This window comes from Lycium barbarum, chromosome 2, assembly GCF_019175385.1.
Source record: "Lycium barbarum isolate Lr01 chromosome 2, ASM1917538v2, whole genome shotgun sequence".
NCBI lineage: Eukaryota > Viridiplantae > Streptophyta > Magnoliopsida > Solanales > Solanaceae > Lycium > Lycium barbarum.
The window spans coordinates 6,785,128-6,810,629 of NC_083338.1; the positions used below are offsets into that span (position 1 = coordinate 6,785,128).

General features: G+C 34.7%; 3 protein-coding genes across 4 annotated transcripts; all 3 read right to left on the bottom strand.

Annotated features, from left to right (window-relative positions):
• Window positions 1-1,617: 1,617 nt before the first annotated feature.
• LOC132626009 (DEAD-box ATP-dependent RNA helicase 41) lies at window positions 1,618-5,979 on the bottom strand. 2 transcript variants are annotated; one of them, XM_060340711.1, is made up of 4 exons: window positions 5,830-5,979; window positions 5,626-5,715; window positions 2,569-4,054; window positions 1,618-1,952 (listed from the first exon to the last, which is right to left on the bottom strand). In XM_060340711.1, the coding sequence occupies exons 2-4, from the start codon at window positions 5,666-5,668 to the stop codon at window positions 1,883-1,885; spliced, it is 1,599 nt and encodes a 532-aa protein (XP_060196694.1). In that variant the 5' UTR covers window positions 5,669-5,715; window positions 5,830-5,979; the 3' UTR covers window positions 1,618-1,882. The 2 variants fall into 2 exon arrangements, with proteins under 2 accessions (XP_060196694.1, XP_060196695.1); XM_060340712.1 differs by lacking the exons at window positions 5,626-5,715; window positions 5,830-5,979 and adding an exon at window positions 4,371-5,430 and having other exon boundaries at window positions 2,569-3,825; window positions 3,920-4,054.
• Window positions 5,980-7,901: 1,922 nt separating this feature from the next.
• Window positions 7,902-14,213, bottom strand: LOC132626012 (probable plastid-lipid-associated protein 12, chloroplastic). The gene is made up of 11 exons (XM_060340714.1): window positions 13,879-14,213; window positions 12,651-12,704; window positions 12,353-12,427; window positions 11,755-11,874; window positions 10,589-10,780; window positions 10,331-10,414; window positions 10,142-10,234; window positions 9,297-9,350; window positions 8,903-8,982; window positions 8,368-8,475; window positions 7,902-8,254 (listed from the first exon to the last, which is right to left on the bottom strand). The coding sequence occupies exons 1-11, from the start codon at window positions 14,131-14,133 to the stop codon at window positions 8,167-8,169; spliced, it is 1,203 nt and encodes a 400-aa protein (XP_060196697.1). The 5' UTR covers window positions 14,134-14,213; the 3' UTR covers window positions 7,902-8,166.
• A 4,053-nt stretch (window positions 14,214-18,266) lies between these two features.
• LOC132629266 (protein NDR1-like) lies at window positions 18,267-19,115 on the bottom strand. Its single transcript, XM_060344971.1, has one exon. It carries the CDS (start codon window positions 18,978-18,980, stop codon window positions 18,363-18,365), a length of 618 nt encoding a protein of 205 aa, XP_060200954.1. The 5' UTR covers window positions 18,981-19,115; the 3' UTR covers window positions 18,267-18,362.
• Window positions 19,116-25,502: the final 6,387 nt, after the last annotated feature.

Below are 25,502 nucleotides of genomic sequence, written 5' to 3' on the forward strand. Positions count from 1 at the left end.
ATGATTAAAGTTGGAGGAGTAAGATCAATTAACAGTAGCCCAGGAAAATTACAAGTTTCTGTGCAACTATGTCTGGGTTCTTGTTTCAGATGAGTTGTTCCCTCTACCAGAAACTAAAGTAATTAACTTCCTCGGGTTACGCCGATGGTTAAAAGTAGGTGACATAATTCAATGTACTTCATCTCTCTGAGTTTGCTCCAGTGAAGGCCTGATGAAAATTTTATGATTGTCAAGATATCCATATTAAAAATTGGAACCAAGTCCAACTTATTTTACTTTGAAGTGAACGAGGTCTTTAGTCTTAAATACAATCTTGGATCTGTAATTAGCATGAGCTGTAGAAAGAGGCCTTACCGGGTGTCTAATTATTTGTCTGCAGTTTCTTTACCATTCTTGCGTTATTCCTTGCTAGTTCATTTGCATTCTTTGTCTCGGGTGTATGCTTTTATAACAAGAATGGCCTCTTTGATGTGGACAAACGAGTGCTTAAGATGGTTACTCGTCTGATCCTCTGAAGAGATAAAAGGTTGCTGTTGTGTCAAATGTTCTTATCATGGACTCCTCTCTGCACATGAAATATATCACTTTACTAAGTGAATAATTGTGGAGAAATTGAAACCCTCTTTACTCAAGAATGGCCTCTTTGATGTGAACTAATCTGTGATTTCATATGTACATAGTTGGGTTACTTGCTTTATAAAGTACTGTTCCAGCCTATGTTCCAATCCAACCTACCATACGAAAAAGCATTCTTGTTTTTGTGTTTGGAAGAACGGCAACATGGGAAAGCAATGAAAGAAAAAAGTAGAACTAGGAAAGGGGGAGTCAAACAGAATCTTTTGATTTGTTTCTGATGGTTCATCTATCTTCTTTCTGGAATATCTAAAACAACACGATACCATTCTTGCAACTCGAGGACTCTGCACTCTAACATTTTGCACCTCATAAGCGCATACGGCTCAATTTTCCTTTGTCAACATACAGATCTCTCAGACGGATAAATGAGCAAAGTTACTGAGTGGTTTGATGATCGGAAGAGGCTTTATTTGATCCTTTATGATTTAAAATAAGTGGAAGCATCAATGAACATGCCACATCACTTAATAACTCCGACAAATCCTCAAGAGAAAATGATCCAATAAATCCTTTCACATCTCGTTATAATAGATTTGCGATTTACCTAAATCTCTTACAGCTCCTGAATAAATTTCTGCAAGCTCCAGGCTAAATGGGCTTGATACCTTGCAAAACATTAAAGATCATTAGTCTCAAGCCAGATGCCAAATTTCATGCATTTCTTCCACAAATCATAGGCAATAGATGTGCTAATGTTCAAACGAATCTTTTTTTTTTGATAATGTTCAAACGAATCTATTACTTATGCTTTGTGGAAGATCTGGCATCTAGCTTGATATTAACCCCATTAAACCACAAGCTTGCAATAATTTATACAGAAGCTATAAGAGGTTTAGTTAAATTTCAAATCCAGTACAACCGAGATGTGATAGAATTTGTTGAAGTTCCCCTCCATTTTCTCTATCTTTGGACTTAATTAAATGTTGAGGCATGTTCTTCTATGCTTCCTCTTATAAAGAATCAAATCAAAAGCCTCTTCCAAGCATCAAAGCAATTGGTAACGTGCTCATTTATCCGCCTGAAGATCTACCTATTAACCAGGGAAAATTGAGTGTTTTAAACATTTGTGCACAGTTGACAACTGGTATTAGCATCTCAAAATCAAGAGTTTTCAACTAGTAACTGTTGCCTCCAAATCTCCTCCTTTTCCCCCGCTTGCTCCTAACCGACAAGTAGATAGCTGCCCGTCGACATTTGCAATCTCCTGATTCACCCGCACTATTAAACCTGCAGCAGTCTTGTCCTATCAGGATTCGGCAAAAGCGTCTATACTCTCTGATGCCAACCGTTCAAAGTCTTGGATAGCACAGGATATACTGATTAAGGAAAAACACGAGAACATTGGTGAATATTATTTCTCTCAAAAACTGTTATGTATGCTATGCTAGACAAGCAAACTTTCAGTAAGCAGTTAATGACAATGTTTACCAGTCCAGCCGCAGATACAACCAAGCATTGCCAAAACTCTATGTCCTTATTGGCTTTTAAGATTGACGAAAGCAACACAAGGATGAGTAAGCAACAGCGGGTGCTTCAGCTTTGAGAAGCACACCCTTTGTGCCCATCAATTCAATAATCAAAATGCCCCAGCAGGTTTTCAGTTCTCCAGTTCCAAATCAGAAACATCTTCTTTTAGCACGAGAAAAATCATCACGTGTAAAATATGCACGCTACACAGTATATACATGTATAAATACTTATGGACCTAGATATTGTGTCTCTGGCAGAATCCAGTTGCCTGAGAGAATTTGTGAACATAAAAGGAGGCTAATGTTCAAGCAAGACAGTTTTGACCACCAGGTCTAATAAGTATTCTTAATTCTTAGCACGGGGAGCTTTATGCGACAGAGGGGGAAGGGAGACCAACATCTTCAGAAACCATGTTTTCGTTTTTTCTGACCTTTGCCAGCAGAGAAAGAGCTAACAGAATACCTTGAATTAGCAAGCTCTCGGGGAATCGCAGCACCAGATGTTTTAAGAGCTTCAACCAACTCGGGGAACAATTTCTTGTTCTCTTCATTCACAAAGACAATTGCCGTACCTTCCTCCCCCATTCTAGATGCCCTTCCAACCTGGTGCACATACTCCTTGATTGAATTTGGCATATCAAACACAATTACCTGTCTCACAGTCAACAGATCGATTCCTCGACCCAATACCCCTGTGGCCACAACAACTGGAATTTCTCCAACTAGAAATGACCTTACGATTTCTCTCCTATCCTTCATGGATTTCTCACCGTGAATTGATAATGCTTTTAGCCCAGTACTTACTGTTATTGCTTCAGAAAGGAGATCTGCTCCGAGCCTAGAACCCACAAATACAATAACTGGTGGCTTGTAGTGCTGCTTGCTCATCAAAATATCGAAAAGCTTTTGCTTCTTCCGCTTCGAGTCTACCCAAATAGCTAACTGCTTGACAGCCTGATTAGGTTTATTTGGCTTCCCAACAGAGATGACAGTGACCTTTTTGGCCATTGTGCTTGCCATCTTCTCTACTTCTTTAGGAATTGTTGCGGAAAACATTAATACTTGAGGTTGAGACAAAGCCGTAAATATTTGCATCACCTGCTCACGGAAACCTCTTTGGAGCATGCAATCTACTTCATCAAGAACAAGAATTGAAATAGTATCCAGTTCAATCTCGTGCTTCGTTAAAAGGTCAATGAGCCTTCCAGGAGTTCCCACAATTAAAGATACTCCCTGTTGGATGCGGTGGAGCTGTCCTGCCATGGCGTCACCACCTACAACCAAAGCTGTTTTGAAGGGCAAACCCTTCCCGAGCACCTTCGCTTGATCCTCTACCTGTATGCAGAGTTCTCTAGTAGGTGTGAGGACCATAGCTAATGGCATCTGCTGGTTGGGGAAATGCTCTTCATTAACTTTTGCACATTGAGAAACTATAGGAATTAGAAAAGAGCCGGTTTTACCAGAACCAGTCTCCGCTGAAACAAGCAAGCTTTGCCGTGCTAAAGCAGCAGGGATTGCTTGCATTTGGACAGGAGTTGGCATTTCATAACCGGCAACTTCGATATTATCTAGAAGCTTCTGAGGTAGCTTGCAAGAAGCAAATGACAAGATCGGAGGCGGTGTAGTTTTGTCTCCCTTCACAAGAATATCAAGTTTCCTTCTCATGAGTTCAGTCTGATCAGTTGTTAGTGGTTTCACTTCAGATTTATTATCATTATCCCTAACATAATAGCACTCATCAGTTGCTGGTAACTTCACAGGACATGGACGACCAGTTGGTTGCCTCGATTTTGCAAGTCGAGACAACAATATACCTTTGCATTCCAAGCTGCAAATATCATCATCAGTCTCATCACAAATGTACTCCCCATAGCGGCCACATATAACACATCGAGGCTCGTCCGGTAGTGCTTCTCTTTGGTCCCAACACCTCTCCTTCACATCATCCTCTGAAACAGACAACAAAGCAACAATTCAATAAGCATTTAAACCATGTGTTAGTAACATCTTGATAAGAATAAAAGGGTAAACGAAGCACGAAACCCAAATTGACTTTGATGGTTAACTTTTTAACCCATGTTTTGTAAGTGATATTTGACCTCAACAGAAAGTAGTTATCAACGAGATAAACGTTTTTGGATCTTCACGATAATAACTGAAGCTTAAATAGTAAGAGTGAGCCAGATAAGCATGGATATAAACACACTAGAACAGGCTAAATCTTAAGAGCTATAGTACATAAGAAAATCGCCATAGAAAATTTACCACATCTAACCAAAGTCCAGGAGAACTTCTTCAGCCAAAAGATCAAATTGAACCACTTTCTATATATTAAGGGACAATGATTTATCCAAATCAAATGCACGAAAGTGAATTGAAAGCAAACTGCCAACTATCCTCACCACCCATGGCCACAATCCAAAAATCGAGAAACTTAAACAGCAAGCTGGAAAGGACGTGGTCAACTAGCCAGCACGCCATGCCATTTAAATTTTCAACGAATATGAACTATTGCAGTATTGCTACAATGTTCACATTCCAACATGTATCTCAAACTCTATCAACCATTTCAGCTTATTCTGCAGCCTTCTCTTAAAAAGCAAACCTTTACACAGCACTACATTACACGCTTTCCGTTTCGACTAATATTAGCCATAGTGCTTTCGCACAATGCTTCAGCTTAAGACTCTTTACAGGAAATTGCTTTCAAGAAGTAAGCCTATAAATACACAGTCGAGGAGCAAAATCAACTAAACTTTTTCTTTTTGATAATCACGATGTCTGAGCCAGCTTGCGCTCATCTCGACTAATTCCAAAGGGTACCTGCTACTCCTACCTGCACAGGGTACCTGGTATCTCTGTCCCCCAAGGCCTTGATAGATGGAAAAAAAATCACCTAGTGATTTTTTGCCTCTGTTGTGATTTGAACCTAAGACCTAAACGTTTTTTTTTTTTTTTAATAACCGTGGCGTCTTGGCCAGCTTACGCGCAACTCAACTAATTTCACGGGTACTTGTTACCTCCCATCAGCACAGGTAACACGGTAACCCAGTCCACCAAGGCTTTGATAGATGAAAAAAATCACATTATTTTTTTTAGCCTCGGCTGAGATTGAACCTGAGACCTAAACTTTCTTTTTGACAACTGCTATGTCCGTCTCAGCTTACGTGCAACTCGAATAATTACCTGCTAGCCCCACCGGCACAGATATCAAGTAACTCAGTCCACCGAGGCTTTAATAGATGGGAAAAATCACCTAAATTTTTTGCCTCGGCTAAGATTTGAACCTGAGACCTAAACTTTCTTTTTTTTAGTATCCGTAATGTTAGCTTGCGTGCAACTCGACTAATTTCACAGGTAACTACTACCTCCCACCAGCACAGGTACCGGTTAACTCAGTCCACTAGGACTATGATTGATGGGAAAAAATCATCTCATTCAGCTATAATAGCTAATCTAACCCGACCCACTCAAATAATTTTGCAAAAAAAAAAACTTTAGCTTTGTTAAGGAAATTTACCTGGGGCATTAGTGTCATTTTCTGCAACTACAGAACTTTCCATTTGTACAAACACTTCAAAGTACAAAAATCCTCAAAGATCTCAGAAACCTATAAAATTAAAAAAAATAAAAAATTATTAACCAACTCAATAAACAGAAGAAAAAAAATCAAATTTATGAATAAGAATAAAAATAATAAAAATCTAAAAGACCCAGAACGTACTTTTCCTTCAAAGATTCAATTTTATCAAATTTCTTGATTTTATAATGTGTGTGAATATATATATATATATATATATAAAAGTTATCGGGTTGTCGGATCTTGGTTTGGGCTTTCGGGTTGAAAATGGAGCTAAGTTTAGGAATTATCATTATATATCCCATTGTTTTGGATAAAATGCAAAAAATATAACCTAAGCTTTAATATCAATATAAAATACTCTCCTGACCCAATTTATGTGGCACATTTTTTTTTAGTCTGTCCAAAAAAGAATATCACGTTTTTTAGAAATAATTTAACCTTATGAAATAATTTACGGCTACAGAAATATCTTAGGCTTGTTTTGAACCACAAATTTCAAAAGTCCTCATTTTCTTTCTTAATCGTGTGCCTAGTTAGATGGTGACACATAAACTGGGACGGAAGGAGTGATACTTTCAATTAATTTTAAGTAAAAATAACAAAAATGGTCCCTTATGTCTGAGGTAGGTTCAAAGTTATCCTTAAAATATACTACTGGGCAATTTTAGTCCTTTAAGTTTGGGATAAAATGCTCATAGGTTTATTTACGAGACTATTTTGAACTTATCCTCAAATATAAGGGACTATTTATGTCATTTTCTACGTAATAATCAAACTTTACACACAACGCGCCTTGACGAAAAATGCTCTTGTGTTCAAAGACGGATTCAGAATTTGAAGTTTATTAGTTCTAACGGCAACCTCAAGAAACAACAATAATTGGGTTCGCGGTCAAATATGTGGAGTATATATTAAGCCAAGTGGGTATATGACCTCACAGTTTCACCTTCATACACACTGGTAAGTCCATAAGAAATAGAAAATTGCATCAAATTAATGAATACATAACATGTGTCTTTTGCATATACAGTCAAACCACTCTATGACAACATCGTTGGGTCCGAAATTTTTCAACTGTTATATAGAATGACTGTTATACACCTTTGATAAGAGAGGGTTGCTCAGATGGTAAGCACCATCCACTTTCAACCCGAAAGTTGCGAGTTCGAGTCACCAAGGGAGCAAAGGAGAGAGCTCCTGGGGGGAGGGGTCAAAATAAAAAAAATAAAAAATAAAAAATTGTTATACACCTTTAATAGCATTGACATTTAAATAATATTTAGTTGTTATAGGCAAAAAAGATGCATAAAATCTAATTTTCATTTTTAATTGTCAAATTCTAAGCTTAAGCACACTTTGTATAACGAAAGAAAATCGTTTAATGATGAAACATATATATTCATATGATATTTTTTGTCATAAATATTGCATTAAATGATCAAATATTTGGTCAAAATCTCTACACTTATTATTGGTAATCATAGATATTCTATTTTTATAAAGATGGTTAGTTATTATATTATCAAAACAAGAAGATAGTTGCTATATGGGAGATAATTTTACAGAGAGAGTACTGTTATAAAGTTGGTTGTTGCTATTATAGGTGAAATGTTGTTATAGAGAAGTAAAATATAACATAAAAAATCGGTTCCGGAAAAACTTAGAGCCTGTTTGGATGGGCTTATGCCTATAAGCTGTAAACAGCTTATAAGCTAAAAAAATTAAGTTGGGGTAGTCTAACTTTTTTTTTTTTTTGGCTTATAAGCTGTTTTCAGCTTATAAGCTGCTTTAGATAAGCTAATTCAAATGGGCTCAATTATTTTTTTGAGCTTATTTTAAGCACAAAATGACTTTAAGCTGGTCAGCCAAATACTCAAAAAAGCTGAAAACAGCTTATAAGCAACTTATAAGTCAATCCAAACGGGCTCTTAGTTGTTATATAGAGATGCTGTTATATGTGGGTGTCGTTATAGAGAGGTTTGACTGTAATTTTATCATTTTTTCTTGGTCCGATATATCTATTATATTACCAATGACTAATCAATGTTTATTTTTACCTCAATATATCATTTAACAAAGAATGACTAAGGTAAAGAAAGAATACAAGTAAGTTTATCAACAAAGGAAGTGGTAATCTCGTCTTACTTCCCGAGAAAGAGACAGCTTCCGAGTCATCTTTCCAAATATTCGAGCAATCACTCAACAATAAACACTAACCGAAAGAGGTCAAAACACTGCATTTTGGCATCTATTTTTTAAAATTAGGAGCAGAATAAAACCAACATTGAGGAAGTTCTAATAGTATGGTGAGTTACCAATGGGATTTCACCCTACAAACATTTGTATAATTGCACTATATGAACTGGAGTAAGGTGCTTGACAAGTTGAATATAAAGTTACACTTTGACAAAGATTTGACTATGGTTGGCAGTTTTAACATAGCAAATTGGCTTAATGTAACTTTGCAAATCTTGATGATCACTTCTTGTTGGATCCATCTACGCGTACATAGACGAAGAGAATTTTGTTGTAGCCCCGTGAAATTCTGAGCTTGTCATCAGTATATCTACATTATACAAATGAAAACAATAGGATTTACTTAGCATAACGAATGATGGCAAAGTTAAGCTAAAATAGTTAGAAAGGCAATGTTATGTTTGCAATAGATCGATATCTTACAGTATTTCTATGGTGAACTTGCTTTCCATTTCAACCGGAATTCCATACATTCCAGCTAGGATGGCTCCATCATCCATTATGACATCGTACGTGTTACTACCGGATTTCCTGTATTAGGAGACAAGCAATTGAGCTTAACCATAAAACATAAATCTTTTACAGTTTTTCCAACTCCATTGAACACCTATTTATTCTTGTTTTCTTGACTCTTTCTTGCTTTACCATAATCATTTTAATCCTAGAGTGTCGAGAGATATATGATGAGGAAAGAATACAACTCAAGGTTTAGCAGTGCACTATGTTTCAGCATGATAGTTTTGTAACATATTGGGAAAGAGGCCATGGTTTACAGAGATCCACTTCATTTGTCTCTAAAATTAGAGGTTTTGGTGATAATAATAACAGTACTCAAGTAGCTAAAAAATCTTAAGTACAGATGAAAAATTTACTGATTTAACTAAAAGAATCCACCAGATTGCTTTATTACTTTGGCTAGAGAAACAACATTACTGGATGAAATGTTGCAGGGACTTACTCATATTTGCCTGACATGGAGAACCTAACCCCGAACAATATGTCGACCAGGAACTTCAATTGTCCATTTGCTTTGACAATCTAAGAAGAAGAATATCACAGAATTCAGAACGTAAACTTAGTAAATAGCCAAGGATACACAGTAAGTAGATTAGGGCAGCCCGGTGCACTAAGCTCCCGCTATGCGCGGGGTCCGGGGAAGGGCCGGACCACAAGGGTCTATTGTACGCAGTCTTACCTTGCATTTCTGCAAGAGGCTGTTCCACGGCTTGAAGCCGTGACCTCCTGGTCACATGGCAACAACTTTACCAGTTACGCCAAGGCTTCCCTTCATACACAGTAAGTAGATTGGAAAAAATAAAAATAAAGCACAAGGCATGAAGAGTCCTATGAACCTGCTCGCCCATGAGTCCATTCCCAGCATTCTCTATCCAACTATCTGTTTCAACCTGACAAGAAGGCGGCCAAACTTTAGCAGCAATAAATGAACAAAAGAAGTGATTACATAGTGGTATTTTCCTTTCACGAGAACAACTCGGGCACTGATAGTGAAAGCTCAATGCAGAAGAAAAGCAATGTCTAAATCTTTTTCTTTTCATTATCAAATTTCAGGTTTTGTTTAGAGGTTGAGAGTAACTTATCTCTGCGGAGGACAATCTCAATATCTACCACGACCCAGTGGCAGAGCCAGGATTTTCACTAAGGGAGTTCAAAATATGAAAAAAATAAACACACGAAGAAGCCAAAGGGGATTCAACGACTACTATATATACATCAAAAGTAGTTTTACCATGTATAAACAATGCAATTTTCTTTTACCATGTATAAACAGTGCAATTTTCCACCAAGGGGGTTCGGATGAACCCCCTTGGCCCTTCCACCCTCTGCCCCTGCCACAACCTTTCAATTGCTTGTGTTAATCCTCATTTCTTGTGCTCTTTTGGACTGCATCTTATCATACACTACTACGTCCATGTGCCATAGTAGAAAAGAATGCGTATTGAGGTTATCTTTCACATTATGACTATTGGTCCTAGTAATAAGCAAGTAGGAAATGATATGCTGTTCAATTGTGCTAACAATGTGACGTTTGAAATAAATAAAGAATGGGTGGCATAAAGCTATTTTCACCTAAAAGTATGTCCGAGTGATAAGCAAGTCCAGAAATAGTTTTTTTTTTCAATTTTGATAAAGTTGTGGCGTTCTAAAGGGAAAGAAATAGTTTGACTTGAACAAATACCTGTGAACTCCATATCATTTGCCACTCCCCTTCAAGAAGTTCCAGTTCAGTATTTGCAACGTTTTGGTTGAGGGAGAGAAACTCATCAATCGCCTGTTGTTTTATTAAAGAAACACCAATTACTATTCAATTATATTGAACCTAGACAAGTTACAACAGGATTTAATAGGAAGCTAGTCATATATATACCTCTTCAACTCTTGTACCCGTTGAAATGGATGAGAGCACTTTCTGCCTTGGTCCGGCTTCCTTTTGCAGCACAAATGTAGTTCCCTGCACTATAGCAGTATAGCATGTGGCCCTTAATTCCTTAGCTGATTACCGATTAACAAGAAAATTTGAGATACAGTTTACTGGATATGTGCAGGAAGTATGCCATGTATGATATAACAGTGAGGAAAAGAGGAAAAAAAAAAAAACAATGAGGAGCTAATGATGTTCTCCTACCTTGTTTCCTCTTGATATACGGAGATTCCCGGATGGGGATAAATATGTAGTGTCTAACCAGCCCTTAGCTTCATCTCCCAGAAGTCTAAAAGGTACAGGGTACGGAACCTTGAATGGTAGAAATTTGAACGAAAAAGCTGCTCGATCAAATTGGAAAAGAATTCGTTTTCCATCTTTGATCGTTGCAAGTGCCTGAAGAACAAAATATCTGTATTCAGTAAGATATTGAAGAGCCAAATTACTGTTTAAAATAGGAGACAACTTCCAACTTTTTTTCCCTACCCCACAGAAGGATGAATTTCAGTATGAACGGATCATATTGGAGAAAAAATAAAAATAAAGCTTGTCTTGTTAGTGATTTTGTCAGAACTGTTCGTTCACTTTTAGAAACTGCGGTAATGCAAAGAAAGCTTGTACTGATAACCTCATGCAGAATCATCTCGTTTCTCTCGAAGAATGAACCTAGATAGCCACCCAGCCCACACTTAAACTAAAAATAGCCGGCGGATATATTATACATATATAATTCATGTATAATATGTGTGTAGTTGTGCATAATCGAGGTATACTGGCAAGGAAAAGTAAGCAGTGAATCCAACCGGCTATTTGTGTAAAGATTCCTTTTTTGCTTTAGGATAAACTATGTGTTTGCCCATGTGATAAATTTGTACAATTTAAGTGATAAATGACGACAACGTTGGTTCAACTAGAAAGCCAGTTGGAATATGAATGTAAGCATTGTGATAACCTATTGTTTCAACTTTTCAGACGACGGCCAGATGAGTTGATTACTAGGAAGGTCACCCAAATAATAGAAATTGTGCAAGAAAGTCACTTCTTTTTCTTTTGTAACAGAAAAGTGATTCTTTTTTCGTCATTTCACACTCGAAGTCCCTCAGTACACTCAGGTGATAAATCTCGCCACTTCGCTAATGTGGCAATATTTTAGCATTGCCAAAATCATTCATCTCACTTTAACTGACGATGCAATATTTTACCCTTGCCAAGATCATTGGACATAGTTTTTATCCAACCAAGAATTCAGGAAGAAATAAAGGACAGACTATACATGTATGAAGCAGAAATTGACAAATTTGATAAGACAGGCATTGAGTGCTTTAGAAAAAACTTTACAATATTCAGGAAAAACGATAAAAGATACATACCTCTACTTTCAGCTCACCTATTGCCTCAGAAAACTTTACAATGTTGGATACACGTTGGTCGTTCGTTCTAAGGAACACTTCTTGAAATACGCTGAATGAGTCAACCCCAACAAAAGTTCTCTGCAAAGTGGTTTTTAACATTACTACATTTTGGCCCCGAGGAAGAGAAGATATTTTCTGATGTTATGATTAATTCCCAAGGTGAACGAATAAGGACAGCTTAAAAATTTTGGAAAAATATTCATTTTGTTACAATATAGAACCTAATCTTCATCTTCAATATAGGGACAATTTTAGACAAAGTCTCAAATTTGATTATCTGCTAATGTAGGAATATCGTCTTTCTTGTTAGACATCCATTCTTCATTCTTGTTAAACTACAAAGACGTATCTATAGGGACACTTACACAGAACAAAATAAAAGAATTATAAGAAAACAATTTCCAGTAACTTTAAGAAAATTTTGCTTCCTTACCAACTATTCAATGACAGTAAACTGAAAGTTTTCTCACAGTTAATTTATGGAACGCCTTACAATATTCCGAAAAAAAAAAAAAATCGAAATCTACATCTTTTCACAAAAAGTATAGCATCTAACCTGAATAGGAGATGCTGATCCTGGCCTTGTTGTGAACATCAGCTGCCACCGACCCTCAATCAAACTTGAACTCGTCTATAGATATTAACCCATGTGAATATATCACGGATGATTGTAAAGTTGCAAACTTTGAAATCCCTTTTTGTTGATTACATCACGACATCGTAAAATTACAGCATAATTACTGTTCTTAATATATTTTTCTCTCACATATTTAGCCACAATTATCGTAATCAACACTAAGAAACGGGTACAAGAGGAATGCAATGAACGCGAAAATACTTAACACAATACTCACTGGTTCAGAAACACCTTCTGATCCTTCAAGAATTTTAACAGCACGTTCAACCTCCTGCATAACCATACATTTACTTTCAATTACCCAATCCTAATTAGTAATTTATGTACATTTACTTCTAAAAAATGATTTATCACCGTATTATATTTTCACTGCACAAAATGACCCTAAAAGATGTCAATCTCAGAAAAAAATTCAGAATTCACTGTAACAGTAAATGCTTCAAAATATTCAATCCACTTCATAGACCATGCATTTTAGATCTCGGCATTACAATATCACTTTTGTTTTTGGTTTCTCACCTGGTGTTCGGTACCTGCATTGGAGCCCGACTATGTCCGGATTCGCGCCGCATAGGGACCATTCGGGGAAGCGCTCCTTACTAAGGATTTTTCCATACCCAGGGCTTTAACCCGAGACCTCTGGTTAAGGAGGTTGTCCCTCATTGGACAGCCGTTTTGTAGATGGTCCCTCTTTTTCTTTTACTTGCAACTTATGGACCTTTTATACCATGGTCTAATAATTCCTTTTAAGCAAACTGAAAATCTTATGGGAAATCGTTAGACCATTGTCTAAAATTTTGTATGTAATATTACAAACATTAGCCGACAATCTAATGCTTTGTCTAAGGTTAAGCAATATATGAGCAAACACTATACCCTAGTCTAATATTGTCCGAAAGGATAATTTCCAAGGTATATATTTGCACAACTTCTAAATATAGGGACAAAATCTAAATGGTGGTCAAAAAATGGACATTTGTGTAAATCAGCCTTATCACAACACCAACCACAACAGAGCACAACTAGAACAAAAACAGACAAAATAACTTGAAGTCATTGTACTAACTCATAAACTTCAAATTCTAGATTACCTCTGCCCGTCATTGGTTCATTACGAGGAAATAAAAAACAAAGTCATAATTCACCTTATCTAACACTAACTACTTCAAACCTATGTTGGTTGGACTCCTCAAAAATATCAATGTGGTGTGGCAGATTCTCCAAAAGTAGTGCATGTTTGAAGAATCCGACACAGGCGCTGCAACATTTTTAGAGAATCTGAACAACATAGCTTCAAACTATTCAATCCCACTTAATAACCAATGAAATACAACACACACACATATAATATTATCACAACACCAACCATAACATACCACAAATTAGAACAAAATTCAGAAAAAAAATGTATATATATAAAGATTGTGATTAAAGGGTGAACTAACTTGAAGTTGTTGAGGAGAAGCAGAGCGACCACGACCTTGAATACCAATAAGAGCTTCAATTAAATCATTTTCTTCTTTACTAAATGAACTAACTTTAGCTTCTTTTTTATCAGCAACAGAACATACAAGCAATATTCTCTTCTTGTTTTGCTTTTTCTGACCAAAAAATTTCTTGCATGGCCATTTTCTAGTTGGATTTATTGCAATTTGTGGCCTAAATCCAAGACCCAAGTTCCCAATTTCAACTGTAGCCATTGTTGGGAAATTTTTGGAGGGAGGGATTTTGTGTGTATGATAATAAACCGTTAAGGACAACCTCAACCAACTTTTCAAGATTGTTTTTGTTTGGCAAATTTGATTTGTTATAATGAGATTTTCTTGTCCACGTGGATAGTTTATGACTATACACGTGGCACATGTGGGCCATTTGAATATCTATAGAATCAATTGCCATACGTAATATTTAGCTAATAAAATGCTCTTTTGTCTCAATCTATCGCCCCGTTTGGACATGATTTCAAATCATGTTTGAACATACAATTTGGATATTTTAAGTTATATTTTCTCATGTAAACATAAAAACTCCACAAATTGTAAAAACTATCAAAACATTCTCAATTCTTATATAATCTTACCAAATGAGCAAATCATAGTTTATAACAAAATTAGTACACTACTAGAAGGCTTTAAATACATAAATACCCCCAACATATACTCTGATTAATTATAACGCACTCAACCTTTGCAGGCGACCTATTTACCCCTGGCCTTATTTTTTCTGTATTTTGTACCTTTTTTTGGCTGACGTGGCAAAAATTTTTTTGATGCCTAGTTGCACAGTGAAGAGTGTTGCACACTCTCAGCCACACCGGCGCCACATCAGCGTCACGTTAGCGCCACGTCACTAAACCCCCCTTCTTCTTCTTCTTCTTCTTCTTCATTCCATCCCACCCCTCATTTTCCCCACCCACCCCTAACCCCACCGCCACCCCCATTCTTCTTCATTTTTGCTAATGTTGCTTTTATTTATTCTTTCACAATTTTTTACTTTCTTTTTCTTTGTGCAACTCTTCTTCACTCTCATTCTTTTTCTTCACTTCCGGAACTCCATTTTTGTCGATTCAATCCTACATTTTCCTCCAATGATAGAAAAAATTAGAGGAAAATGTTGTTGGGTTACCAATTGTGAATCTGAATTTTTTGAATATGAAATGGAGTAGTCGAATTCTTAAATCAGAAATGGGTAGTCGAAAATGCTGTTGGGTTACTAATTTTGAATCTGAAATTTTTGTATGTTGGTGATTTGTTAGTCAAAATTGGTTTGCAAGTAAAATCTGATGGGAAAGCTGCTGTGACCTCCATTGTTACTTACTCCGGTGAACTCCATTGTTACTTGCTCCGTTCTTTTTCCTCTGAAATTGTAAGGGGAAATGATTGATTTATGGTTTGAGCCAAATGGGTTTACTTTATCAACAGTAATTAAAGCTTGTCTTGATATTGGGAAGTTGAAATTGGGCTGTTTATTTCATGGCGTTGCGATTAGTTGTGAATTCGAAGAGAATAATGTGATTGAGAGGCGGATTTATAAAGAAGAAAAAGAGGCGGATTGGTGTAGGGTCACCGGAGACCGCCAAGTGCACGACGATGACCATGGCGGAGTTGACCATGACGGTGGCGTTCGAAGTTGTATGCTGATTTGAAACAAGTTGAAAAGTGAAAATCTCAGATCTGTATTGTTGGGTTCTTGAGATTGAAAATTGCAGTAGAAAAAAAAATGAATGTTGTGATTAACTATTGTTTAATCATCTGGGTATTACTATTTGGAGCTTAAAAACACTAGTGAAAATTCTTTGAAGTTGTTTGTTTGTGCTAAAGTTGAATTACAATTCAGATTTGCATTATTTGATAATCATGCAAGCTATGGAGAGAGCTCTCCAGGTTGTGACAATGGAGAAGATGGCATTGTTTAAAATTTTAATACTTAGTTTAATAAAATTTAGGTGGCACCAATGTGGCAGTAACGTGGCGTCGACGTGACGGAGAGTGTGTAACACTCTCCATTGTGCAACTGGGCATCAAATTTTTTTTTGTCACGTCAGCCAAAAAAGGGTACAAAAATATAGAAAAAATAAGGTCAGGGGGGCAATAGGTCGCCTGCAAAGGTTGAGTGCGTCATAATTAATCCGAGTACACGTTGGGGGGTATTTATGTATTTTCCCTTCTAAAAAATGCAACATCAATTAATTAAACTTTACTTCAATAAAATCGAAAATTTAACATGAATAGTAATGTAACTACTATTTAATATAATCTTCCCACATAAATTAAAGGTTGATAGACATAAATAAAGGTTGATGGAAGTTAATGAGATTAGTAAATGATTGATGAGGTAATTGTTAAAAATATTTACCAACTTATGAGTCTTTTTTTACAAAATATTAACTTATGGGTTAAATTTTGTATTTTAAAAAGTTGAAACCATGCTTTTTGGATGATTTGAGTTCAAACCATAGTTTCAAACCATGACTGAAAATTGATGACCAAACGCTGGTTTGAAAATTGATGGCTAAACGCCTACTATGTGACATTTTTCAAGAGTAAAATTTTTTATCGCAATTTATTCATATGCTCTTTAAATACTTTAAATTATTAATGATTTGTAGTATTTTATAAGTTTTAAATATATTAATTATTTTTTCAAAAACTTAAACATTGTATATCCGAATTCACGAATAAAAAAATTTGATTCTCGAAACCGAAATGTATCAGATAAATTGGGATGAAGGGAGTAATTTTTTTGAAAAGAAAAAAAAATATTAATACTTTTGATACATGACACTTAAGTAAGATCATTGAAGAGATTGAAAGCTAGCTCATTTGGTGAGCTTCCTACCTGCCAGGGTCGGAAGGTTCAAACTCGATTAATAGCATCTGAATAATTCTTTCTTCGTTTCAAAATAAGTCTCCGCTTAGCCTTAAGAAAATACTAACTTCTGGATGGGTATTTTGACTAAACTACCCTTCATTGAATATTACTTACTAAGTATTATAGTTTCTTGATTACATAAAGACATGGTTATCTATATAGGGGTAACTTTAAAAGAAAATAATTGAGTCCTTCTTGCTTATGTAAGTACATGAGATATTTATTTTGGACCAAAATAAAAAAGGTAAATGGACAATTATTGGAACCGGAGGGAGTAGAATAGTATTTCCTTTAGATCAATGCACCAAAATTTGTTGTACATTAACTAAAGTGATAAATAAGTAGAAAGAATTATGCAAAGCAATTATATATCTTAGTACTAAAACAGATTTATATCATAATTTTTTAAAACAAAAAGTTACTCCTCTTTTCCTATAATTTGCAAAGTTTGTGTGACTGAATTTGCTAGTGTTACTCTTCTCAACTTTTCATTTCCATATGGTTATAACTTGTTTATTTTTTTTAAAAAATATAGATACTTCTTGCAAAAAATTATACATGTGTCACTCTTTATGTATTATGGTTTTTAGTAAATCGATGAGAGGCTTGACTAGACGAAGGACGAAGGAGCAGTAGATAGTAATTTTTCTTACCTACTTTACTATAACTTGACAACATGAGCAATTTTTTTTTATTATTATCATTAATAATAATAATGATAATAACAAAGACGACCCCGAGAAATAGATTAATTATATGACCTGGAAGTAGATCTCAATTTTTATAAGCCAACTCAATGAAATTTTAAATAAAGACTTCATTATAACCTCAATGAATTTTTAAAAGCGACCTCAATGAATGATTATTAAAAATACTATATTTCTATCAAGTGAATCAAACATCTACACCTGGAGGGTTGACAATATATGTATGAATGCACATTTGTGTTTGGAGGTTTTCACTGTGTAATAAAATTTAACTTAATCGAACTAGTAGGATTTCAAATGCTGGATGGCTAAACAAAAACCAAAAAGAAGCATCAAATAATAAAATTGATGAAATCTTTGAATTCCTATTGACAGAGATCTCGACTTCGAATTATGAAAAAAAAAATTACCTACTAGGGAGTGTTTCTTCTTTAGTCAGAGGCGTAGCTATTTATGTCGAAGGGTGATTAGTTTGACACTTTTTGCCGAAAATTATACTACATATATAGGTTAATTATTTGAATACCTTTAACGAAATTTCTTGATTTGTCACTAACATTAGTGAATCTTAAATGAGGCGAATTCAAATGCCACTATTAAACTTTTTCGTAGGTCCTACGTACGCGGCACGAATTAGAACTAATTGTGCTACTAATAATTCAAATGCTCAATGGTTAAACAAAAAAGAACCAACCAATAATAATTGTTAAAAAAGAAAGGAAAATATGAACATTAACCAATGCAATTTCTAGGAACAAGTCCTTTACAACATGGAAAGAGAGAATAACAAAAAAGTACTCTAAATAATTAATTAGTCAAAAGACGCTTCTCCTTTATGAAATCTAAACCAATTAAAGTAAAAATGACAGAACAAATAATGTAAGTCCAAAAACCCCAAAACAACAATGAAGTTTTTGTGCACTAGATTTACCAGTATCATCAACTTCAACCTTATTCTCCACAAAATAATTTTGTTTCTTAGTATACCAAAATGTAATTTTGTACTTAATTCTACTACTCACATCAACTCTAAAAATTGCCTTAGATCCATTTGAAACAGTCTTAATTGCATCATCCCATGGCATATTATGAGTCTCAATCATGCCACTTTTAAAAGCTTCTTTATCTTTGCCTTGTTTAAATCCATCAATTGTGAAATTACCAATAGGGTGACTGGTGTTTGTACCATAGTAGAATTTGAGGTTAATATCGTCGTAGCGGACGCCCTTGTCCTTCATTTCGTTCTTCAGATTGAGCTGAAACGATAGATTGTTGTCCCGCATTGTAGCATTGTTGTTGGAGTTGACCGATTTGTCGAGGCCTCGCACATAAACATCTCGGATGGAACATTTAGGCTTGGTGGTACGTAGACTTAGCCAGAGGATCAGAGCTATGATGCCTAAGCTCACTATTATTTTGATGCAGTGACAAACACATGAGTTTCTGGAGGAAGGATCGTAATTAGACATATTGAAAAGTCAAAGACAAGTTCAAGATTTGACCTTAACACATTCAACTGAATGCACTATTTTTCGGTGAATTAATGTTATCAAAGATAGAAAAACAGATGAAGAAGAAATTGAGATGAGAGTAGAGAGGAGTGGTGGAACAATTTTCTTGAGAAGTACATTGTTGAGATTAACTTCTGTGGTATTTAAAGACTTGATTCTCAACAAGTCATGTGGTTTTCTGCTTATTTAATTTTTAAAAGAAGACTTGGATCAATGACTCTTCTATTTTGGACCTCATTTTGTTTTGCTATTTTCTTGCTTGCCCTTAGATAGTGGTTGCTACTTGCCAGTGAAATTTCATGGAACAATTCAACAATGTCGGAGTAGTTTCCAAGAATCTAGTGTTTCCAAGAATCTAGTAAAACTTACTCTCCGTGTCAATTTGTGTAACATCTATAGTTTGAAACAACACGGGGTTTAAAAAAAACATAAATAGTTTTGAAATTTATAAGCTAAAACATGTCATACCATTTGTATAGTTCTAAATTTTTTTGAAATTTATGGCTTTAAATATGTCATAACATTTATGTGATTTTAAGCCGTAGTTGGATGCTTTTCTTATCATTTTTGAAGAAAGGTGTTGCCTCTTTTAAGGTCCATTCTCACTTTTCAGTTCATGCTTTAGTCATCTCTTTCAGTTATTTTCATGGATAGTTTATATCTGTGTTCATGCGCCTATTCTAGTTTGTGTTAATGGCTAAAGGTTCATTCGTTAATCTCATTTAGTGTTTGTTTTGTTTGGTGTTTCTATCACGTTAAAATTCTACATTTACTGCTCATATTTTCTTTCCCTTCTTACGTGAATGAAGAATAAGGGGCTCACGTAATGATTTGCAAAGTAAAAACATGAACTATGATTTGAAATTTGTTGTCTTTTTTATTAATTTTAGTAGAGAAACACCCTCAAAGTCCAAGGGATTAGCATTTTAGTTACTGGTTTTTGTCCTTTCTAAGGTTATCCACTGTCCAAATTTAGAACTTTCACTTAGGCTCTAAAGTCACCTTCTTGGATGATTTAAACATGCAAAAATTAAGTGACTTGAAGTTGATTTAAGCTTTTCATGTAATTTTAATTGTTTGGAGTTAAACAATTTTGGAGCCTTAAGCTTTAAAATTTTCACCTGAAAGAAGCTTGCATCATGCTTTGAGCTGCTATTTTCATTTGAAGTTTCGTTAGTCTTATTGGATTAAAGACACAAATGATTGTTCTTTTTTTTTTCTAACGTATATGTATGTAAGTTTACATTCGTAATACTGCTTGGGTTTAGTTATTTAGCCTTTAGCACGAGTTAGAAAACAGAGTTAACTTTGGTCCTAGACCAATGTTTAAGGGTCCAATTAATTAATTGTGAGTTCGAGTGAGGGGGATGCGAATTTATTTCAAATTCCATTGTGAAATTAAAAGAAAAGAGTGGTAAAAACATTCGTAAGGGAGCGAGATAAGTTGCGAATGACTTCAAGACCCGTTATCAAAAGAGATTCTCGAAAGAGTGTTTGTTGGGTTACGACCCGAATCAAAAGAATTTAGAAATTAATTAATTAATTTGAAGTGATAATTGATGATGAAGTCGGAAAGCGCAGCTACCGACGGATCATTTCTAATAAAATTTACTTACCAATATTCGAAGCCGTATTAACTGGGGTGGGCAGCCTTTAAGTACACTAGATGCTTATTTAGGCACGGGAAGTAGGAACTTCCATAAATGCCTCAAAGGCGCGAGAAACAAATCAAAATTTGTGGTAAGGCTGGAAAGCGCTGGTGCCAGTACGCCACACATTAATAAAATTAAATAAATTCAAAAGCGAATAAAAGGCAAGCCATAAGAATTTCAAGGCTCATACGCATTTTTCCAAAAATTTAGTTAAGCTGGATATTAATCAACAATAAAAGCTATCGTGCTAAAACCACGGGATTTGGGAAATGCCTAACACCTTCTCCCTGGTCAACAGAATTCTTTATTCGGTCTTTTGTTTTCATAGACCAATAATAAAAGAGTCATTTCCTTTTGATTAGAGATTCATAAGGTGACTTGGAACACCAAAACTCAATTCCAAGTGACGACTCTGTAAATAAATAATCCCTTTTCAAAATTGTCACTTCAATTGGAAAACCCCTTTAATAAATAAAACTCGTGTCCTTTGGGCGCGAAAAAGGGATGTGACATATATACATGAACTTTCGTAATATATGTCAACTTTAGACAACTATAACTTTAGACGTACATATCTGAAGTTGTAGGACTCATATATGCATTCGGGACTTACTCATAAAAAGTTTCATTACACCAAGAGTTTTTCAATGTTAAAATTAGTGTTATTGGCTATTATCGAGGCCTGGAACGTAAAATCCTTCTAAGCAACATTTGGGTTCCGGGGTACTTTATACTTCACCAGATAACTCGAACTACCAAGGAAATGATACCGACGTAAAATTTGAAGAAACACAACTGGAGGTCTATGTAATATTGTGGGGAATTTTCATTAGTCGACAACCTCGGATAGTCGGGTTACATATTGTAGAGATTCCGTATTTAAACTTTGTGAGTTTTAATTAGACTTGGGAAAAAAAAAAGAGTTAGAAACGGGACTTGATAGGAGGGTGGAACCATTTTTTTTTTTTTTTGAGAAGTTTGTGTTCTATTAATAAATCTATGTTCAATCAATTAGATCATTTGATCAAATCAAAAGTGGAGTTGATCGATGACAACTGCCTGAGGAGAGACTCTCTTCTCAACTCTTTATGAGCTAAAAAATGTGCTTCCATATATAAGTACACAAATCTCCATTTCCACCACCAATGTGAGACAAGTTTCCGATTAAGGGTCTTTAAACTTGTTAGTTTTCTATAGACATTACGTCTCAACAAGTCATGGGGTTTTCTGTTTACTTAAACGAGACTTTGGCACAATGACTATTTTGGACCTCATTTTGTAAGTTAGTTTCTTCCTTTTCCTTAATAAGACGAGTCATAGTTTGTTTTGATGCTCGTTACCTATCGTTTCATAATGTTTCGCATTATATTGTATTATTTTTCCCCGTTTCATAATGTCACACACTAGCAATTTAAATAATAAACTTATAATAGTACAAAAGAAAAAATACGGTATGCAGAGAGTTATTAATAAAAAGGTAAGGTAGGGTAAAATCCGAGATTTTGTTTGATAATAAATAAGAGCGAGATCAGAAAAAAGAAAAAAGAAACGGTAACACCGTGATTACACCAAATAGATCGTTACATAAAATTAAATTTTTCACCACTACGTACAACGAATTTAACAATATGATACAATAAAATTTAAGTAAAAATTAAACCAAATATTGCATTTAAAGTAACTATACAGCATGTAACAACCATCCAAACAAGGTGTAGATAGTGGTTGAACAATTTAACAACGAAGTAGTTTTAGAAAAATTAAATTATCTAAAAACAAACAAAAACCTTAAATCCAAAGGTATGTTTTCATAGTAAGAAATCATTTTTATTTTGCTTTTTCGTTATCGTTTTAATCAAATGAAGTGTTAATTAAGCGACATTAAAGAGAGACACGTTATAGTTTATACAATACTCTTGTTATTTAGACTTTCTTATAAGAAAAAGAAAAAAAAAAGACATAATATGAACCGAAGGTAGTATATAATTTGAGTAAATGACAAAAAATGTTCAAGTTGGTTGTGTGCGTTACAGTTAAATCTGTACCAAAGCTGAAAAAGAAACATTGTTTTGTTTTGTTTTGTTTCCCACACGATAATCAATTCCCGGAAGCCAATTAAATTCAAATTTGCACTGAAAAATCCCATATTAGGGATCAAAATGCTCCCTAATAAAGATAATTTCATACTCGAAGGTCGAACACAAGACCTTTAATTAAGGATGAAGAAATTAATTATAGAGAAAAAGACAGGTAACCTAGAAATTAACTCTTATTGTGAGAAAAGGAGAAAACAAATTGTTTAATAGTTCCATCTCACCTCGAATTATCCTGTATGTTTCACTTTGATCTCATCCCCTCATGTTTTCCTATTTTAGAATTTATGATTTACCACCACTTCTTTCAAAAAGGTCGGATTGAGGATGAATTGTGCGAGTCAACTAAATTAATTCCCTATATTTTAAGCTCATTGATTGTAGATTTTAAATTTTCCTCTTCTCCCAACATGTCGACGGAATAAGAGATCTTTCAACAATTGTCCGATCGACAGAACGACACCAAGCCTTTGGATAGTAGAAACAGGTCGGCTGATAAATCAGCGATAGAAGTACTTAGGGATATAAAGTTATAAACAAGGGCAACAAAAGTGGAGCATACGATGATACCGTCCACTTTCATTTCGTGGAAGTCTCCTACAGAGGAAGCGGTTGTAGGTAGTGGTGCATATTGCTTCTTATCTAGAGAGGGGCGTTGGAATCTTTTCTTGGTTCTTGTATAGCATGATATAGATGATCGTTTGTATGGAACCTATTCTCTTAATAGATGGTAAAGCAAAATAGGGAAGGGGCTCAGCTGACTCAAGAGTGTCATTTTAGTGTTTATTTAAAAAGCTCTCATGTGGAGCTAACATTGCTGAAGTATAATAATAATACAACAACAACAATAACAACCCAGTGAAATCCCACAACGTGGGGTCTGAGAAGGATAGAGTGTACGCAGACCTTACTCCTACCAAGGTAGGACGGCTGTTTCCGACTGAAGTATAATAATAATAATAATTAAAATTTATTATATTTTATAAGCCACCTCAATGAGTTTTTAAAAACAACTATATAAAGCAAAATAGCGAAGGGTCTGAGCTGACTGAAGAGTGTTTTCTTAGTCATTATTTAAAAGGCTCTCATGTAGTGCTAACAAGACTGAAGTATAATAGTAATAGTAGTAGTAGTATATAGTAATAATAATAATAATAATTAATAATTTAAACTTATTGAGCGAACTAGATGTAGACCTCAATTTATTTTTATAAGAAAACTCAATTAATTTTTAAAAGACGACTATATTAAGTATGTTGGGATCGAAATAACATGGTGTCATGCGGAAGCAAACAATTGCAAGTCTTGATTGACCATAAATCAGACAACAAAGAAAATATACTCAAAAGACATAATATTATAATATGATTTGGTCAAGTGACCTACATATTGAAAAACTAACATAAAAAGGAAATATAAAAAATTCTAGAGAGAATAATCTCCTCCTAAACAAAGCTCTTTAAATGACTACATTGTGGATGTTATTATGTTGTTTATGAGAAGAAGGATCTCCTATTTATAGATGTTTGAAACTTCTCATCCTAGAAAAAAGATAGACATGAAAGAGTCCTTTTCTACTAAGTTAACATTTTTGTAGCAAAACACAATTATAGTGTAGAATCCAAATATGATAGGAAATTCAAGGCAATCGCTAACAAAGTAGACCACAGTGAATTTTTGAAAACGACTACGTTCCATCTAATGCATGGACTTCTTTATTTGGAGGGTTGATTATGTAGTTTTTAGTACAATAATTTGATATTCAAAATTCGTTACCTGATTAATTTTCAATCGTGTTGTGCAGAGTCATTTAAGCTCAACTCGTGTCATCATCATGTCAAAAAAAAAAAAAAAACTTATGATTAAGGATAAGAAACACACCTCAAGTACTACCTTTTTTTTGAGTTTTTTACCTGAACTATCAGGCGTAAGGATTTCCTACCTGAATTATCATCAATTAATTTGCAAAACACACCTCGTTAAAAGTGAACTATACCCACATGCACCCACAAATTAAAACTTGTAGCATTAATTAATTGTATGAACTGGAAGTAGATCTTAACTATTACAAGTCAACTCGATGAATTTCTAAATAAAGATTCCATTATAACCTCAATGAATTTTTAAAAGCGACCTATTGAATGAGTATTAAAAATACTATATTTCTATCAAGTGTACTAAACATAGATCTGGAGGTTTGACTATGGATGTATGAATGCACATTTATTTTAAGGTTTGACTATGTAGTAATAACGTGAAAAATTTAAAACTGACAGCTTTAATAAGATCCATAAAGATAATTTATTATTAGGAATATAATCATAGATCTGGAGGTTTGACTATGGATGTATGAATGCACATTTGTTTTAAGGTTTGACTATGTAGTAATAACGTGAAAAATTTAAAACTGACAGCTTTAATAAGATCCATAAAGATAATTTATTATTAGGAATATATTCATAGATCTGGAGGTTTGACTATGGATGTATGAATGCACATTTGTTTTAAGGTTTCACTATGTAGTAATAACGTGAAAAATTTAAAACTGACAGCTTTAATAAGATCCATAAAGATAATTTATTATTAGGAATATATTCGTAAATAATGGAGGAGATATAAAAGATAAATTTTCTCATGAGATTGAAACCGGCACAATAGAATTGACAAAATCCTATCATCCTTAAATAGAGATTTTAATTTCGAATGGTGAAAACAACATATAAAATAAAAACATC